Here is a 20,788-nt window from a genome sequence, read left to right on the forward strand (position 1 = left end):
AGGAAAGCGCTGCTCCAGTTTACAGATAAACCGCCAAGGAATCATACATGATTTACCCTGAATCACTGGATTTTGTAGCTCTTCAGATCCAACAGTTCTCTTGGTAGTATCCTCATCTCGATTATCCAGCCTCAAAGAATTCCACGCAGTTAGTGAGGCGAGTTATTCCTTTCCGGAAACCACACGGGTCCCTCTAAACGGAGTTTCTGCTCTTCCTCTGTTTGATTTCTTAAAATAGTTTCTGAAGATTTTAACCACAACTGAATCAAAACTAACCAGCCTGTAATTTCCTGGTATGTCCCTATGGCCTTTCTTTTAAAACAAAACACACATACAAAATGGCATTACATTGGCTGGTTTCCAGTGTTTCGGGGTTTTAACTGGAGTAAGCTGGAAAACGTCAATGAAAGTTATCCTAATTTCTCTTTGTCAGTTCTTTGGAGCAGGTTCTGAGCTGTTTGGGCTTCATCATGATATCTTATCAAATTTAGGTGCTTTTAATTTTGAATTGTTTTCAGAAAAGTTTACCAATATCAGCTGTCCATATTCTTTACTGCATGTCTTCCTTCTCTTCAGTTCTAGGACATCAAAAAATAAGGCAACTTGTGCTAAGTAGATAAGTCACAAAGAGAAAGAACTGCTCTGCTTTTATATAAAAGATATGCCAAAAAATAGCTAAGAAAATGTGGACTGGTTATTTGAATTCACAACTTAAAAGCACAGTTAGAATATATTTGGATCTTTCCCCAAAACCTATCCAAAGGTTCTGAACTCAGCTCAGATGTGCAGACTACATTTAATTTGGCTGATTATTTAAATTAGTTAATTTTTTTGTTTGTTTTATAGCCATTTAAATTTTTTCCATGATTAAATGTTTTCTTTTAGCTGAATTCTCAATATATTTAAAATATTTTGATTCAAAATGAAGTGTTTTGGTTTTTAAACTGTTTATAATTAATACATAACCTAAAAGTTGTAATTAAAAAGAAGTGAAAATGTGAATAATATTGTAATATTCAGATAATGACTAAATTAAAACATGGTACAGAATGGAAACCAATCAATTATTTTAAAATTATAATGAACCTTATGAAAATATATGTCCCAGTAGATTATTTCTCTAAATGCTTGTTTCCACAAATGTTTGTTAAATTAACAATTAACAACAAATTGATAATGATATGACTAAAAATGCACAATAGATGTTCAGATAATGATGTGCGCAAGGAAAATTCATTTTCAAACAAAACATTAACAGCAAAAGAGACACAGATGTATAGAACGGACTTTTGGACTGTGAGGGAAAGGGAGAGGGTGGGATGATTTGGGAAAATGGCATTTAAACATGTATAGTATCATGTAAGAAACGAAGCGCCAGTCTATGTTTGATACAGGATACAGAATGCTTGGGGCTGGTGCACGGGGATGATCCAGAGAGATGATATGGGGTGGGAGGTGGGAGGGGGATTCAGGATTGGGAGCTCATATACGCCCGTGACGGATTCATGTCAATGTGTGGCAAAACCAATACAGTATTGTAAAGTAAAATAAAGTAAAAATTTAAAAAAAATTCTCCTATTCAGATTTTAAGATAAAATAAAATTTAATTTGGGATTAATTATATGAAAGACTCATATTCAGAAGTTCTGAAATGTTAAAATATATTTCTAGAAATAAAGTATATTTTCTTCATGATATGTATGTTTGGAAATAACCAACAAGATGTTTCCACACAGATAAAGGTTTCAAAATATATTCAATTTACTACAATTAGAGGCAGGAATTTGTCTCCTAGAGATTCACATGCTAAAGGGTTCTAAACTGTTCTTCTAAGAAATATCTTCCTTGTATTATTTTTTATAATATTAATTATCCAGCATACTTTCTTCATAGACAAAGAAAATACAATGTTAAGCATAGTCTAAAGTATTATAAATGATTAAAATTAGTGGAATCTAAAATAATGGTATTTTTACTGTATCTGGCTATTGGAACTACATTATTAAGCATAGATGGTTAAAACAGAATCAAATATGTAATGTACATTACATTTTTTTCCATTGGAGAAAAAGGACAGGGACCTAATTATATTACTGTTTTTTTGTCCACATAGTCTCCCTAGTATTTTCTATAACTACTGCTATGAATAATTGTCAAGCATTCCTTTTAGAAAATGCAGTTCAACAAAGAAGAAACAAAACACTCTGGCTTGTACAAGTGTAAACATATAACTAGAGTTTGAGAGAAAGCAACTATACATATTTCATGTTGATGTGAAAAAGCTAAAGAGAGAGTCACTCCTTGCAGGAATCTCAGAATCTCACCAGGGGTTCAGAAAGAAGAAATTGGATAAAGTCCTCTTTTCCTTTTTACATTTTCTAATCCACAACGTAGTGTCAGTTTTCATGCTTTATACTTATTTTGCTTTCTGCTCAATTCCCTGGCTGACAAGCATTAACCTCAATTGTTGTAAGTGACCTGCTGGGCAGTGTCGTTGAAATGAACATAGATTATATCACCCCTCCAATAACTCCCTTAGTCTTGCCTTCACTGAGATAACTTTTCTGGAGAGTACTCCCTTCCTTTCAGTTTTCATCCATTTATTTAGCACTGACTTGTGTGTTTTCAACTCAGAGATTTGGGGTTGATGTTTTGGGAATCCAATCTAATGAAGATACTGACTAGATTACATAATTGTTGTCTCTTAATTGCTCAAAGAGTTCTCTTATGCATCTATTACTTTTTTATTTTTATAAATCTAAAATTCCTTAAGACTCTTAAATTTTCAACAAAAAGATTATTTCTGTATCTTAAGAATTTCACAACTGCATTATTACTTTGTTCACATTTCAAAGAAATAACAGTGCAGAAATAATTTTATACTGTTAGCCTTAAAAACTTCTTCGGCTTCCAGGCTATCCCATTTATTGTTACTTAAAATTTGTTAACTGAAATATAAAACCTACTCCTATCACAACTACTGACTTAAAACAGGTAATAAACAAGTAAATCGACACTCAGTAAGTAACTTACATTTGTAGGTGCTGTGGGAAAGCACAAAGCTAACAGAAGGTGTAAGAATTTTCGGAGGACTCAGAGTCTACTTTTTATAATTCAGATTCCCATGTGACACTGGAATTTTAAAAAGGCAAGAAAAGCTGTTTCTATAATAGTTTCAAATTTTCCAATTTTTATTCTGCCAAGTCTTAACATCCCTGAGTTCCCTGAGTATTGCGTAAGGTAAAAATCTCCTGTACCCGATAGAAAGAGCTTCATATAGATGGAAAACTGTACCATCAACTGTGTCCGTATATGTAGAATTTTCCTGGGAACAATATGTATCACCCTAGTAAGAGGCTAAATAGGGAATCTCTTTGAAAAGCATAAAGCCCTTTATTACAATGGAAGGTGGCATTGTTATTTTTTTTCTGTGATTATCCTGTCAAGAGTTTAGTGCAAATAGGAAAGCCAAATTTGGGTGGGTGGGGGGGTGGGTGGTCTTACAAAGAGGAAGTAGGTATTATTGGAATGTGTTCACTTTTCTCTTTTTTCCTTCCATGACTTCGTTTTGCCTCTCCCATTTAGAGGCACAAAGAAACAATTTACTTATAAATGCATTTCATACAAACAAATGCACACATACTTATTACACATGTGCAAACAGAAGCATTTGACTTTCCAAAAATATTTCAGCATAATTTGGAAAATAAGAAAAACATTTCTCATTTTGACAAAGGTTAAATAGCAAATAGGTTTGCAACTGGCATCACTTTGCCAAAAGGACTTAAAAAATTTTTTTTTTCAGATGAAAAATACAAATCTTTGGAAAACACATAGATTGACTTCATATGCAAATGAAAAATCTATATGTGAAGAAATAATCAGGTACATAATATGGGAGTAGAAGTGATGGATTGCTGCTGAAATATTTAGATTATTAGGAAGGTACAGATGTAGCCTATTATTTTAATAAGTACTCTACTGAATATCACGTAAAATATTTAAAATAGTTAGACCCTGACTTTGCGGGCTTTTCTCACCTTTTTATATTCTCCTGACTCCGTGTCTCTCTTCTGGTTCCTTAATTTGTCCCTAGCACATAAACAGACTGCCATAAAAATGACCTCAGCCACATGCCCTGGAATATTGTCGCGTTTCAGGGGAACTTACTTTTAATGGGTTTGTCTTTGAGAAAATGTAATTCCTCCACCAGCTCTTTGGATAGACTTTTCCCCTGAAAAGTTGAGGTGACAGTTAAATGTGCTAGGTAACACTTCGTGGCAGGCTTACGGAGAGAGGAAGTGCCCCAGAGAACCTGGCTGTGGCTCAATCACTCTTGCTGTGTTTAGAAAACCCACCATTGCCCGCCCAGTACCTTCTTTTCGCTTTCCCGTCGCTGTTGGTCTTTCAACTTAATCTGAAGAAGCTGAAATTTCAAGAGTTTCCCTATCAGTGGTAAGGTTAATTTCTCTCCGCTGTCCATAATTGCTTTTGCTGCCGTTAACACCTATGAAGAAACACAATTATTAGGAAAGTGGCATTTTATAACCTTTGGCATGTCTGTCAGTGATGAAAAGACAGAACGGTATTCTGAGTTTTGTAATATTTGTCTTACTGCAAAGGTGCCTCAATGCTGGCCAAAAAAATTAGGGGAAAATGCCCCAATGCCATAAAGAGAGGCATTTACCCTCTACTCTAAATATACTGGGTTGTCTGAAAATGAACTTTTTCCAATCAGGGCTTCCCATAATGATGCTAGACTCAGACTCCCAAAGAGGGGTGGAGGAAAGGCAGGCAGGGCTCGGTGTCAGGATGACCAACGGGTCAGTTTCATGCTACAGAAAGTCTATTGTGTGGCACAGCCAATAGCCCAAACTGTCAAACCTTGACTTATTAGGATGCTATAAATTAAGTAGGGTTTTATAATAATGGAAATGGCTATGTTAGCAGTCTTTTATTTCTTGGTGACCAAAGTCAAATGAAAGATAAAAGCTGTTTGACACAGAGGCGCCATGTGAATGTTGCTCCCCTGCCCCCGCTCCCTGGCAATTTAATGTTGATCCCGTTGGTATGCAGCCTAATTGGGGTGAAATAAGGTTATTGAGTTTTCTTTGGGTGACGACAGCCACTAGGAACATACAGCTGTATTGTCCAGATGTGTAGCACTGACAGCCTGTTTTATAACTATGCTTTTTACAGCTTGTTTCCCCTAAATTTCACACAACTCTAACATCTGGGCCCTTTTCCTTGGAGCCCTATAACCACTTTATTTACTGCAAAAAAAATAAAATCATGTAAAATATACCATAAAAAGTTGTTACGTGTCTCTCTTCCTTCATGTTGTCTCCCTAATAAAGTTCACCGCGGCCGGAAGCACTGTCCAAACGTAATCTAGTCAAAGTGTTTCTCGACTTTTGTTTTTAAGCAAGCATCAGATTTATTTATAACCTCGGGATGAATTAGGTGTTACTAAAATGTTCTGACATGTTGCTTTTCTCCCCCTCTTGGAGCAATTACTCCTCAGGGCGCATATGGTGTCAATTTCAGAGCCTCCCGTCTCAGACAATGATGGCGCACACTGCATCGCATCAGGCTGCGTCTTGTCTGAGGTTCAAACCAGTCCTCGGTCAGGGCTTTCCTGACCGATCCGGTTCCTTAGGACTTTTCACTTTGCCAAGGGAAATAGCTGAAAGGAAGGGAGATGGCTATTTTGCTTCTAACTGCAGATGGTCCTGTGGATTATCATACGCCAAAATGTAACTGGACCGCCTGGAGACCACATCGGGGTTTCCTGCCTTGCATCGCAAGAGGGGAAAGCCAGGGTGAGGACTCCTTTAAAGCTGCTGTTTCCAAAAACCAACGGAACAGACCAAATGTCAGAAAGCTTTGCGTGTGTCTAAGCAAACACCCTCCGTGAAACAGAGCTCTTTGCTTTTTATGGCAGTTCTGCTCCTGCTAACACGATTTAGGGAAAGGGACATGATGGCTGTGAATTCTGGGAGCTGGAAAACATAAGGGTACACCTGCAGAACCTCACCATTTAATGATGACCAGGCTCGAGAGAGAAGGGAATCCTGAGGGGTTGGACAGTTAGTTACACATAAAATGAAAGCAGTCTGATTGGTTCCAGTCTCAGGGGTAGGCGTATCTGGTTTGAAATGGTATGTTTCAATACCAGCTAAACAGTGTGCCGACAATCAGGCTTCTTTGTGACATCTGGTTCAAAATATACAACTCTGAGTTTGTAGGGCTCAGAGCAGTCTAGCATGGGGTGTTTCCCTGTGATACAAATATAATGACAGCGTTGAAGGGAAGTCAACACTGGCCTGGGTCTCTTTTCCTGATGATCTGTGAAAACAGGATATTTACCTACGTCTGGGGTGGTGTGGGTGAAGCCTGCCTGGCGTCACGGTGATGGATGGGATGTCTCTGGAATTGCTTTTTATCCCCATGTCCCTATGAATGTTACCTCATGGTGTTAAAATGTACTCAAAGCACAACAAAACTTCCCAAGAGAAGGGTATTTTTCAGGCCATAAATGTTATTTCTGGTTCATCAAAAAACTGTCTGTAGAGAGCTGGATTTAAAACAAAAAGCTGGCAAAGCCTCAAAATATGAATGATATCCTCCTGTGAAATGGGGAGATGAGGAGCTGCAGGGCACCGGGTTCTCACGGACACAGAACCCATAAGAGCAGTGGCAGGGCGAGTCCCAAGGAGGCATCTTCCTCCCTGAATAGGCCTAGTCGGAGGCAGACTCAATGCTGAGGCCCACACTCCTGGAGATGCATGTGGCCTCATGAGCCACCAGCAAGCTTCTCCTTCCTGGAAGAGATGTGACTCCCACACATGCCACTGTCTTTCTGTGCTTCCCCCAAAGGGAATGATCATGTGACTCCTGGGGGGTAATTAAAGTAACTGAAAGTCTCTTCTGAAAAAATTCTTAGACTGAAAATGTTTATGGTATGTGGGTCATTCCTGGGAGAGGTAGAAACAGAAAATTATTTATAAATGAATTTCTACGGAAACGTCTTTCTTCTCAGACCCCACAGTTCACACTTCCACCCATCAGGAATCGAATCTCAGATGAAAAACAAATCCTTAGAAATCTTCGTCTGAAGGGTAAGTCTTTGAAGGAAGAAAAAAATATGTGCAGAAGATGTTGATTTTAAAAGGTGGTGCAGTTTCTCGAGTGACATTTGAGAAAAGCTTCCCTTTCTTGCCTCACTTGTAGTAACTGAAGTAGTAATCAAAATGTCAACCTTTCAGAATTTTAAGCATTTCTTGTCTAGTATCTGGGCTTCCCTGGTAGATCAGATGGTGAAGAATCTGCCTGCAATGCAGGAGACCTCAGTTCAACCCCTGCGTTGGGAAGATTCCCTGGAGAATGGAATGGCAATCCACTCTAGCATTCTTGCCTGAAGAATTCTGTGGACAGACCACAGGGTAGCAAAGAGTCAGACAAAACTGAATGACTAACACTTGTCCAGTATCTAGTCAATGTGTGTGTGTGTGTCTCTGTATGTATATCTGTGTATCTGTGTGTGTGTTTCTGTACATCTCTCTGTATGTGTGTGTGTTGGGGAGGTAAGATGGCAAGGGCTGTAGGTCTTGGGAGGATGAGGGATAAAGGAGAAAAATGGCACAGTGGGCTGATCAGAGCTGTGGTGTAATTAGACAAAATCCCGTTTCCAGAACTAGGCAGAAAAAGTCCTAAGTGGGTTAAAACCTGGGTACTCATCAAGTTAAAATACCAAACAAATGATCCTGACATGAGTCAGAAACTTAAAAAAATGAGTCTTACGGGCAAGTGAGACTTGTTAAATAGAGAAAAACTGTTGCCAGACAAGGCCAGTGTGTGTCTCCTAGACCTACTCAGGCCAGGCCACAGGGCCTGCCAGGGCTGTGGGGGATGTCCAGGTCAAGGTACCCGAGGTGCTCAGTTCTGGAAAAGTCTAGTGGAGGAAATTTAGCTTCAAAGAGTGCAGCTGAGGCAGGAAGACACGTCTGTGTTTTACTGTGTGAAGGTCTGATTTTGAGGGTGGATGCCCTTTGTCTTCTAGGAAGTTTGTGATTCTCAGCACACTAAGAAATAATAGCATTTCACTCTGTATCACTGGCCTGCCTCAAAGATTTATGTCATATTTACTGTCTAATGATCTGATTCAACAAAAACACACCAAGTGAACCAAATTCTTTGCTTGCCTGGGGATCAGGCCCACCCACAGCCACCAGTGTCCTCCCCCTTGCTCTTCATCCTGCTCTGAGGGTCCTCCCCACATCAGTAGTAAGCACGGCGTCAGTCTGGACAATACTTAGAACTGCTCCAAAGGTTTCCAGGGGAACCAAATGTATGCATGTGTGCAAATGTAGGTATACATATATATATATATGTGTGTGTGTATAGATGATAGATAGATAGGACTTCTACGGAGTCTGCAGATCTGCTGCCTGGCTTCCCTGGTGTGCTTATGGAACAGCTTGCATTGTTGCTTAACTTGCTGCATGTTCAATCCAGGTGAGTTCTAAGGAAAGGTAAGCCTTTGGATCTGCATTTCTCTTGTCTGAAGCAAGCCACGGGAAGGAGGTGGTGGGGAAGAGAGAAAGGTGTTTATGTCGGCAGAGAAGGGAGGGATGATGAGAGAGGCATAATGTGAGGGAAGACTTTCCCTGCAAGAGTTCCAAGTAATCACCCTTTCTCCTAAAAATCTCTTGGTTTCAGGGTCTTCTTTGAGTGTCCATGGTATTTGTTAGAGTAGCTGTAAAAATGCATAAGACATGATTTCACATTTAACCCATTATTCCTGCATCAGTGACTTAGGGTTGGTTGGGAGATGTAAAGACCTCAGCAAATAGGAACAGAATCCATAAACCTGACTCAGTCCAGACTAGCCCAGGGCTGAGCAAATAGGTCTTTAACTTGCTAATTTTATTTGTTCATTTGTTTTTTCATTCATTCATTCATTTGGTATCACATTCTCTTGTTTCTTTCATTTCTTTAATACATGACTAAGTATAATACTTGCTTATCATGGTACAAAGTCCAAACAGTACCAGAAGGACATATAGTGGGCAAAGAATGCTTCCCCAATCTCCTCCATTCCATTGACCAATTCTTGTCTTAAAATAATTTCCTATGCAAATATAGACATATATCTTTTTATATTTTAATACAAGTAGTATCACACTTTAATATTGTCAGGTGGTTTGTGTTTTCACATCCACAGGAAGCCAGGACAGCTTTCTAGGCTGACATATATTGTTTGCATACGCATTTTTAGATTATTGGCATAAACCTCTATTGTATGGGTGTTTGGTCATTTACTTAACCAGTTCCCAACTGATGGACATTTCGGTAATTTCAGGTTTGTTTGTTTGGTTTTTTTTCTGTTAAGCTCATGTACACTTTAAATATTTATTGATACTTCCAAATTGACATCTGAAAGGTCAGCAGCATTCTTGTTTCCACCACTGTATGAAAGGATCTGCTCCCACACGGGAACTGTTAACCGGATATTGTCCAACTTTTGTCGGTATTCATGCCGACAGGTCTGTGATCGTGGAAATGTTCTTTATCCGTACTGTGCGACAGGGGAGCCACCAGCCACTGACTGTTATTGAGTACTTGAATATTGCTAGTGTGACCGAGGAACTGAATGTTTAATACTTACATTAGTTTTAATATTTAAAACTAAATGTAAATAATACTTAAATTAGTTTTAATATTTAAAACTGAAATGTAAATAGCCACGTGTAACTCGGGGCTTCTGTTTTGGTCAGGACATGTCTGTGCTGCGATAAAAAGTGGAAAAATTACTATTTCATTTAAAATTATGATTATTTAAGACAACAAGGATTTATTGTATAAGCACAGGGAAATATATTTAACATCTTATTATGACCTATACTAGAAAATAATTTATATATATATATATATAACTGAATCACTTTGCTGTATACCTGAAACTAATACAATATTATAAATCAACTATACTTCAATAAATAAAGTAACTTTTGTTTAATCATCCCACCACTTTGTCCCTTTGATTTTACCCTTAAAACTGAAAGAAAAGATATTCTTATGGCACCATCCTTGGCAAAGTTGATTAATGTAGGAATACTTATATGCATTATTAAATATAATGGTACACTAAGATATTACCCAGTGAAAGGTAATGGAAATTTATGACTTCCAGGCTAAGATATTTTTTTCTGCTCATTTAAGAAATACGCCCTTGAACAGGTGAGGATAAACGGGACTTGCCTGAAGCATAATTTAGAAAGATACAGAGTGCCTTTTTGCTGTCTAAATCACTCCTGCCACTGAAACAGAAAAAGATTTAACTTAGTAACTCACTCTGAATGAATTTTACTATACCAGTGAGTAAGCTGTATTATAAGGTTTTATCCTTTAGTTATAGAATGAAAGGGACTAGCAACTGATGATGTACTTTCAAGCAATAAGTAACAGGTGTGACAACTGAGAATTTAGGGTGGGAGATGACTACTGTCTTTCACCCAAAAGCCTGAAATGCCTGAGGCTGACTCTGAAGATGAATACAGTTTCGCTTTTGTGGCCCCAGAAGACTGCAGTGTGACAGTGGCCTTCCAGCCATGACTAGCTTCCCCTGCACCCACCCTCAAGTTTCACTGCCTGGAGTTCCTACACTCCACGACTAGCTCTGCAGGGGAAGAACTGTGCAGGGAAAATGGAAATAACCTTGGGAGCAGGGTCAGAGGAGGAGCATCTGAGAGGATGAGAGGTGGGTGGGACAGAAAACCAGCAAGACAGCAGCTCTGTGCTGTGGGGAGGAATACAGGCAAGGAGACTGCTCTGGGAAGTAAGACCCGGGACTTGTCTGTGTATGATTGTGTCTGAGTGTGTGTGCACCTGTGGTGTGTGTATGCACGTATCTGTGCCTGAATGTATCCGTGTGCATGTGTATATGCACGTCTGCACAAGTATGTGTGTCTATGTGTTCAGCTGCCTTTGGGGATGGTAAAGACCTTTAAAAGATAGTTTATAAAAACACTGGCAAAACTGAGACAGCAGATACGAAGAACTGGTAACAAGAGAAAACTAACGTCTTTAATTGGCACCTTGAAAGTAATACTGTTGATTAGTTACCATTTCTAGCTAATTATCCTGCAGAACGCAAGTTCTTATGTTTATCAATAACACACGTCAGAATATATATCTATATTTTCATCAAAGTAAACTGTAACTTTATGTGCCATCTGCAAAGTTTGCTGCTTGTGTATTCTGCTTTTGTCTTATATTTGCTATGCGTGCACGTGTTCATTCAGCCAGTTGGGTCTGTCTCTTTGAGACCCCATGGACTGTAGCCCACCAGGCTCCTCCATCCATGGGATTTCCCAAGCAAGAATACTGGAGTGGGTTGCCGTTTCCTCCTCCAGGGGATCTTCCCAACCCAGGGATCAAACCCATGTCTCCTGTGTCTCCTGCATTGGCAGGTGGATACTTTACCACTGAGCCTCCTGGGAAGCCCTGTATATGCTATATATACTTATAAAATGACAAAGTCAGAGGACATACTACCCCAGTGTAAGTGTGTATATATGTGTGTGTGTGTTTTCACAAAATTTTCAATGTTTAGAGTGAAAGGTGGGTGAAAGGTGAGTGAAAGGTGCTTTAGGTGGGACTGATTCTAAATATTTGATGAAAAGGATGGATGAGCAGGTGAATTCAAATAACTGAAAAGAGCCACTTATATAGAGATTCCCTCATAGGAAAAGATTCCTGTTGGGAATTTAGGTCCTTGGGTTCAAGGGATGATGAACCAGCTGCTGAAGCCACAACTGCACATGGGCAGCATAGTACAGAAGCACAGGCTGCATTTGTATTCCAGTCTTCTCAAATAATGCCACTGGGTAGCCTTGGGAACGTTCCTCAATGCCTTCAAACCTCAGCTTTTTAAGCTACATCCGGGTTTCTCAACAGTGGCACTATTGACAGTGAACGCCAGGTAATTCTTCATTGCAGGAGGTTTTTGTGTGCCCTGGAGGCTGTTTTTACCGCATCCTCTGGCTACCCCAATGGTGACAAGCAAAGTTATATCCAGAGATTGCCAAATTTCCCCAGGGAACAAAAACATCCCTGGTTGAGAATCACGGATGTACACAAAGAGGCTATGAACAGTGCTCATTTCACAAGACCATATTGAGAGTTCAACGCAGTAGCACACAGAAAGGCCTAGCAAGACTTAGGTGAATGATATACACACAGAAAACCCTCACTAAAATGAGCTCTTCCTGTTCTTACGCTTGCATCCAGAGCAGGCTAAGAGTTCGTAAAGACCCTTCAGTTCAGGCTGGGGGAGAGAGAAAAGGAGTGGGGCAATGTGCATTTGGGCAGGCAGAAGGGGACCTTAATCTGTTACCAGATGGTGGTAACCTGGATGTGCCTTTCACTTAACCCTTTCTCTGTTCTGACAAGGACAGGTCAAGGTCCATTTAGTGAAAGCAAAGATAAAAGCAAAAGGTGTAAAAATGGATTTCATCATGGTGCATAATGGGAGTGTATAATGGGAGAGGGGAGAGAAGGAGGAAGTCTGCTGTTCTTAATTTCTTCTAAAACTAGCGGGAGGAATGAGCTGAGTGTTCGGCAACTCCTCAGCTTCCCTTCTGTCCCCTCCACGCTCTTCCCTCCTTCACTCCTCCTGCATTTACTGAGTGCCAACTTCATTGCATTACTTGATCCTTTATGTGTCAAGTCTATCCAGCTCACATTCTTTAAGTAATGAATAATTTCCAATGAGGCATAATTGGAAAAACAGCTGGAAGGAGCAGGGTTAGCAGTGAGAGAAGGCAATGGAGAGAGACAGAGAAAGAGGAAAGAAAAGGAAGAGGAATGATTGAGAAATATTTTCTCACTTTGAGCAGAGGAAAAGAAAATAATCAAGCAATACGAAGCTGTCCCTACATAAATTTCAAGGTGATAGAAGACCTAGGTTCCATATAGATCATCCTGTCTGTCTCACAACTGGAACGTTATGAAAGGGCTCAGACCACAGCTTAGTGAGAAGTTCTTAATGATGATAAATATCCAGAGCAGGTGACTCCTGGATCATTTTCAGCTGTCCATAATTAAACTGGTATCCATCTCTCGACAATGTCAGGGCTGTAAAATAATTCCAGTCACTGGACCCCTTACATCTGTGCTGAAATGAAATAATATTTGGCAGTAACAAGGAGTCACTGAAACTAAATAAACAACCCCTTTCAAGACTACATAAAAGTCGGTAACATAATAACATTTGACAGGGATTAAGACCTCTTTGGGGCCTAAGGAAGTGTCAGAAGCAGGAATAACAAATACATGGACGGTAGAACAGATCTGTGCTCTAACAGACACGTATAATTTGAAATGTGATGAATTTCCCGAGAGAGATGTGTATTTGGAACACCTAGTTTGCACATGTCAAAAAGCACAGGACTTATCTTAGAAGCCTTTGTTGGGGTTACTCTTCCAAAGAAGGACAAAAGCAAAGCTTCCCCTTTCCATTAAGGAGTGTTTGGGGTTTTGTATATCTCTGCACAGTACATACAGGCACATGAAACTGAATGTGATAACATGGGGAAGGATGGTGAGAAGTTCAGATATATATTAGCTTCAGGTGTGTACTACTCACACATGAAACTATTATCATGGTAATTTTTCTTTTTTAGATCAAGCTTTTTCCCTCAGTCCCAAGATACCCTCACCCCTCTGATACCATTCTTGGTTCTTTCAGCTTGTAGTGAAAGCTACAACTGAACAACCTTCTCATTTTTTTGAACCTTCCCTAAGGGAGTCAGCTCTTTTGTATCAGAGTTACTTGTGTCCAGGGTCTGCAATCTCTAGGAGCTTGGAAGGGCAGATCCTGATCTGATTTATCTTTCTCCATCCCTACACAGAATCTTACGCATATGTCATTCAATAATTTTAAAATGGTCTTTGGAGTTATTTCTTCCTTGATTTGAAGATAGGTGTTTTCAAATGTTCACAGCTACTATCATAAAGCTCCATGGGTATACTGCAAGTATCAGTAGGTTCCCAGGCAGAGTAACACACAAATGGTTACATAGCACACAGTATGTCCTAGGTAAGGATTATTCCAGCAGCAGCACTAAAGTAATTTAAGGATTGCACTTTAGATGGGCTTCACAGGTGGTGCTAGTGGTACAGAACCTGCCTGCCGATGCAGAAGATGGAAGAGATGTGGGTTTGATCTCTGGATCAGGAAGATTCCCTGGAGGAGGGCATGGTGACCTACTCCAGTATTCTTGCCAGGAGAATCCTGTGGACAGAGGAACCTGGCGGGCTACAGTCCATAGGGTCACAAAGAGATGGACATGACTGAAACGACTTAGCATGCATGCACTTTAGACAGTCTAACATTTAATTCTCACTTTCCCTTTGAGTTGGTGACTCATCATCCCATTTTACAGATAAAGAAACTGAGGCCTGGCAATCACATAAGTCGTGGCTGTGGGATTTGAACTCAGGTTACCTGGATCCAAGGTCCTATTCTTCATTACCACATTCTGTGGCCTCACAGAAGCCTTTTTATCCTGAAGCTGGAGTCACTGAGCTCCTACCTAGTATCCCAGCCCCTCACCCATCTCTAGACCCAGTCCCCATCTTAGTTGGAGGGGTGTAGAGCTTTGTAACTTTTTTTTTTTTTAAGTTTAAATACTCTTGACTCTCTTACTCTTTACCTGGTGTCTCCACTCTAAAGAGCTGTATTTCTTTTTTTCCCCTGAGACCTAGTGGGAATCTGAGACTGGGAGCCCTCAGTCCTAAAACAGCTCTGAAGGGTGGCAGACCATGCTATTCTGGGATAAGAATTATTTTGAACTAAAGATACTTGAAAGACAGATCCCTCTGGGGACTTGCTGTTCTAGGGGTGGACCCCTGTGCACTAGAAATACTCCTAAGCTCCCTGGTCCAGGATTGTTTCAGGATGAGCTTGTGACCTACTTCAGCCCAATGGGATATGAGTGGTTTCCTGGGGTGGCCAGATCCTTCCTCCTCAGTCATGACAGAGCTTTGGGAGAAGGCTGCAGCCATCCCACCTCCCTGGGAAATGGGTCGCCACACAGATGGGGGAAGGGTCATTCCTCATAGACACAGGAAGTGGGGTTTAAGCCCATGGGCTAAAGATGACTCCAAAACCTGTCTAGACTTCTAGTTATACAAGCTAGTATACACCCTTTTGTTTAAGCCAATTATCGTTTGTGTGTGTGTGTGTGTGTGTGTGTGTGTGTGTGTGTGTGTGTGTGTGTGAAGTTAGAAGTAAGATGACCAACCTGGTACTGATATGGTGAAATTCATGCCTTCAAATTAAGAGACTTAAAAAATACATACATACACACACACACACACACACAGTGATTATAGGTGTGTCTCTGCACATTCAGCTTCCAGCTTTGTTAGACTGTCACTTGCTTCTAGTGCCGGAGGCATGTAGACTGGTCAGAGGTGTTCTAATTTGCTCAGAGGCTATAGGACAAGAAGTGGACAGGCAAGCAGTACCATCTGCTTGATGAGCAGGGGAATGAGCAAAGCATGAATATTCTCTGGCCCTTCTCAGATTACTGTTACTTTGGCAGAACTCAACAGATTGGAGGATGTAAATATCCTAAACGCTTTGATGGTATTTTTGTCCCTCCAACTCCAATAGTACCCGGTACAAGTGCTCAAAATGAAAGAATGGATGGATGGATGAACATTGGACAATGGAGAATGTGAGGAGGGGAGAGAATAAGCGGGTCCATTGTACAGTTCTGGGTGGGTGGTAAGGGCGAGGCAGAGTATAGATGGAGAGAGTTCATCCTTGGGAAGGATGGCCTCTTTTCTGACCCTGTGAATAGCATGTGGACATAGGTGAGACTGTATGTCTTCAAGCACAGGCTTGGAAGTACCTGGATGCTCACTGAGAAGGTGTGTTCCTGGACTTGTCTGAAGATGCCCCCGGTCTCCATCACTGTGGCTGAGATCTCGAATAGGCATTTTTTTTGGTAATCTTTAAAATTTTTTTATTTTTAAGTTCTTTATTACTCCTTTTATTTTCATTTTTATAACCTACTATTACCTTGCAAAAAAGACCCTATTTTATTTATTTTTATTTTCTCTAATTTTTATTTTTACTTTATTTTACTTTACAATACTGTATTGGTTTTGCCATACGTTGACATGAATCCGCCATGGGTGTACATGAGTTCCCAATCCTGAACCCCCCTCCCACCTCCCACCCCATATCATCTCTCTGGATCATCCCTGTCAGTTCTAATGAGATGGATGAAACTGGAGCCGATTATACAGAGTGAAGTAAGCCAGAAAGAGAAACACCAATACACTATACTAACACATATATATGGAATTTAGAAAGATGGTAATGATGACCCTGTATGCGAGACAGCAAAGGAGACACAGATGTATAGAACGGACTTTTGGACTCTGAGGGAGAGGTAGAGGGTGGGATGATTTGGGAGAATGGCACTGAAACATGTAGACTATCATGTAAGAAACGAATCGCCAGTCTATGTTCAATACAGGATACAGGATGCTAGGCATTTTTAAATGAGTGCTCCAGGGACTCTGAGTCTCCCCACTTTGAGGACCACTGACACAAGATGGCAAGAAGAGGTTAGAAATCGGAAAGACTCACACCAAAGACCTTCCTGCAGAAACCTTCCCACACCCCCATCTGACACCATTCTCCCTGGCCCCACTCCTCGGCCCTTGTTCACATTTTCAACTAGGCTCCTTCTGCAGGTGTGCCTTTTAGGAGTGGTCTTGCACGTGTGTCCTTCATGTGCAATGGACCTGGAGCTTGGGCAGGGCTCTGATGATGGCTTCCTTCTTTTTGTATCCCTCACAGTATCTAAAGTCTGCTCTGAAATCACTTAAAGCAAATATTCCCTGTTCTGAATTTAGACAACAGCGGGTCTCCTCCCATTATCACAAGAAATCTGAAAATGAAATTACATAATCATTTTGCTTTAATGAATTCCATAATTACAAAGCACAGCCAATAAAAATGTGATTAAGCGTTCAACCTTAACAAGTTTTTGTTTATCAAATAGATTAAGATAAAAAATACAATGTTGCAGAGGGTATGGTTAAATCGGAACTGTTAGAAGGAATGGGAATTGGCACAAACTGTCTCGAATGCATTCTGACAATGTGTGTCAAGAGTCTTACAAAGATTTACATACTTTGATTCAGTAATTCTACTTCTTGAAATGTTCCATAAGGAAATAATCAGGGTCCTAACTATTGGTAGACTATTGGTAAATTTAGCAAAAGGGGGAGTGGTTAAATGAATTATTGAATAGAATAGCTTTTCATTAATATTATGTAGATATTGGATATGGTTTTAGAAAGAGGCTAATATAATATGTGAAAAAGCTATGATAGAAAGCATATTAAATTCCTATTTTTTAAAACAAGTATACATCTCTGAATGGGTGGAGTAGTCTACAGATACTTACTTACTACTATATGGGCTATGCTCTTTCTACGTTTCCCAAATTTTCTACAGTTAACATGTGTTACTTTTACAATAAAACAGCTAATAAATAAAATACACAGTGTAAATGCTATACAGACTTTGTAACAGTGCCACCCCTCCATCCTCTTGCATAATTTTTCCAGCACACTGATTCTAGTATCTTCACCGCTCACATTACTTTCCAGCCCACTATTCTTCAAAGGCTTCCATACTGAAAGGATAAAGTTTTCACTCCTTAGCAGGGCACACCAAGCCCCTGATGACCTGGCCCTGACACACCTGTCCAGCCTCGTGCCTAGCTGCTGCTTTCACTTTCCCTCCTATCCTTCCAGGATACCCACTATATGGAGTTTGTTGATTATACTATGCTGTGTATATATCTGCCTGATTTTGCCTGGGCTGATTTCCTGTGCCTAGAATTTCCCTTCCTCCTTCATTACTTCATAAATTCCCCATTCAGCTTTCTAGCCATTTTCCTAAAACCTTTCCTCCAAAACTTTAGAAAGATTTAGGCATTGCTCTCTGCACTCAATGTACTTTCAATAACTTCTTTGTTATCACATGGTAATAGAATTGCTCATTTCCATCTCCGTCTTTTGGGTTGAAGGGTGAAATTAACGTTGTGATGGGCACATGGTAAACAGCCAATAAAATACATGCTGAATGAAAGAATCAGCATACAAATCACACAGCCCTTCACTACCATCATGTGGGTTGTCCCTTGTATAAGGGCACCCTGCAACAGCCAGCGTGTCTGACATCCAGCCAGCCCTCCTCTCACCAAGCCAGGGTGCTCAGAAGCTGGGAAAGCACTTGGAGCCAGTTCACTAATTGAGAAAGTGACTGGTGTCAGGGGAAGGGCCTGATATGCCAGAGGCTCATTTCACAGATCCATTGCACAAACATTTATTGTGTCCTGCCAAAGTGTGAAAATCAGTGGCTTCGGTTTCCAAATGCGGCCCTGGGCATGTGCAAGACTATCCATCAGGAGCGTGAAAAAATTAGGACCTCTGATAACATTTGCCTTTATTTTTGTCCTTTTTAATCCTTTTTTTTTTGAGAATGTTCTATGATATTTGTAATTCATATTCTTGTACATACTTCTCTCTCTGTATACACACACAACATACATGGAAAAAATGCTGGTTTTTGTTTTAACTGATGGGATATGTGATGAAAATAACTTGGGATTGCTAGCCTAGAGCACTGGGGTTTTAGTAATGAATAACACATGTCCTCTAATGCGTATGCCGTTCACTACGAACCGGGGGGAGACAGATAAAAACAAACAACCACAATACAATACAGCAAGATGAACTTTGCCTACAGGAATCCAAGGAGACTTCACAAAAGAGATGGCATTTGAACAGGGTTATTTGGCTGTGAAATGGGAACATCTAAGTGTAAACTCTACATAATTCTATTTGACGGGGTGCACTTGGTGAAGAAGGAGTGTAAACTGAATTAAGTGCAAGATGGCTGAAAAAGAATGAGCTAGCGCTGTGACGAAACTGGCTTCATCACCTACAGTGATGGGGATGTGTGTGCTTGCTCATGGAGCAAGGCAGATGTGGCTGGATACAGAAATTCTAGATTTACAGTCACTTCGTCACACCTGATCAAGTTCTACCCTGATTTTTTTATCTACTCAAAGGGTTCTAAGTTAATCCTAAGTTAATATCTGCCAATTCATATTTTTTATTTTTCCTGTATAATTGGTTTAATACATTTTACAACTTCGTGCAGAGGGGTCAGTACTCTAAGTGGGGAATGTCTTTAGCTCTGGGAATGATGCAAATGACTGACAAAGCCTACCTCAAATGTCTGAAGCCAAATGCATGCCCTCAGAAGCCTGTGTTTGGCACAGTCCTTTTAGAAACTTTAAGACCAGGGAGAAACACTTTCTCAGTAGGGACACTAGGGAAAACTCCCACAGCTGGCTCTTCTATTCAGATGAATTACTAAGCTGGTTAAATTTAACTGTTAGCTCCTCGACTGTAGAGACTATGTCTCAAAGAGCCTGAAGTAACGGGGTGAACCCTGAATTTGGAGTCTAGGTTCCAACATGGGGCTCTGACATTACCAGCTGTGGGCACAGGACAAATCTCTTAACCTCTCTGAAACTCTTGGCTCATTTGCTACTGGAGAATAATAAAAGTTAAGTCAGCCTTACAACACTGTTGTGATCAAATCTGACATTCTGTGTGAAACTGTTTTATACTCTCAAAGGCATCTTCCAAATGTGAGTTGTTGTTATTATTATTGTTAATAAGGTCCCAGTAAAAAGCACTGCCTGTTTGATAAAATGCCATGTTCCATAAAATATTGATTCAAAAAAGACTGACTGAATGAATGTGGAAGAGGTTTAGTTTCAACAAACTCACTCAGTGGTGATGCAGAAATTATTTCTGGGGACTCACATCCTTACCCAAAGCCTGGGATCCTGTTAACTCCTTCCCCCACTGTCCCTACACAAGTGAAAATCCCCTCAAGGGTCCAGCCTTTATTTCTGATAAATAAATGCATGCCGCTAGGAAAATGGTATAATGGGTTAACATTCTGAAAAGGCAGCTTCATTTCATCTGAACCAAGGTTTTACGGACACTATGCCTGAACTCAGGCGTTGCGGGGGCTGTTTTTGGACAGGCAGGACTTCCAGCACCTCTTAAATCACATCACAGGGCAACTGCCTGCTCCACCTACACACAGGGCGGGCCTGCATACATAAAACAGGACTCTCAGACCTCTACGATCTGATGACTCATCCTTGTCTCTGCTTTCAGAAAGTACCATACACAGACTTTACCAGTCCAATACATTTTCCTTTGCTTGCTCCAAAAAGGGGAGAAAATGTGTGTGTGTGTGTATGTGTGTGAGTGTATGTATATGTCCCTCCAATGACTGAGGAATCCTGAAATGAACCTCTATAGGAAACCCCTGACAATGTTCTGTGGATGGTTTTGTACAGGGGATGGAAACAAGTTGGCAGGAAGAAGAATTCTTTCTGCATAATTCAAAGCAGACATTTTATGAGGGGAGAAGCAAATCAGAAATTTGCTGTCAGTCCTTGAAGTTTTAGTAGTTACAAAAAGTAATATATTAGCCCCTTGCATTAAATCCAGATAGGATCTATCCTTTTTCCCCCCTCTCAATAATATTCCTAAAATGAATCCTTGAGAATGTAATACAAGACTAGCTCCTCATAAATTAGTAGGACTCAGCAGTGGTGGCCTGTGACTAGGTTACATGTTATTAGACTTGCTCTGTTTC

At 40.3% G+C, this 20,788-nt stretch overlaps 1 protein-coding gene across 1 annotated transcript in view; it reads right to left on the reverse strand.

Annotated features, from left to right (window-relative positions):
* Positions 1–20,788, reverse strand: part of SPAG17 (sperm associated antigen 17) — a 259,656-nt gene that overhangs the window by 187,913 nt on the left and 50,955 nt on the right. Inside the window, exon 4 of the mRNA XM_069602119.1 lies at positions 4,376–4,507. Within this exon, the coding sequence (XP_069458220.1) occupies positions 4,376–4,507 (132 nt within the window). The remainder of the gene's footprint in view (positions 1–4,375; positions 4,508–20,788) is intronic.

The sequence above is a fragment of the Ovis canadensis genome, chromosome 1 (genome assembly GCF_042477335.2).
Source record: "Ovis canadensis isolate MfBH-ARS-UI-01 breed Bighorn chromosome 1, ARS-UI_OviCan_v2, whole genome shotgun sequence".
NCBI lineage: Eukaryota > Metazoa > Chordata > Mammalia > Artiodactyla > Bovidae > Ovis > Ovis canadensis.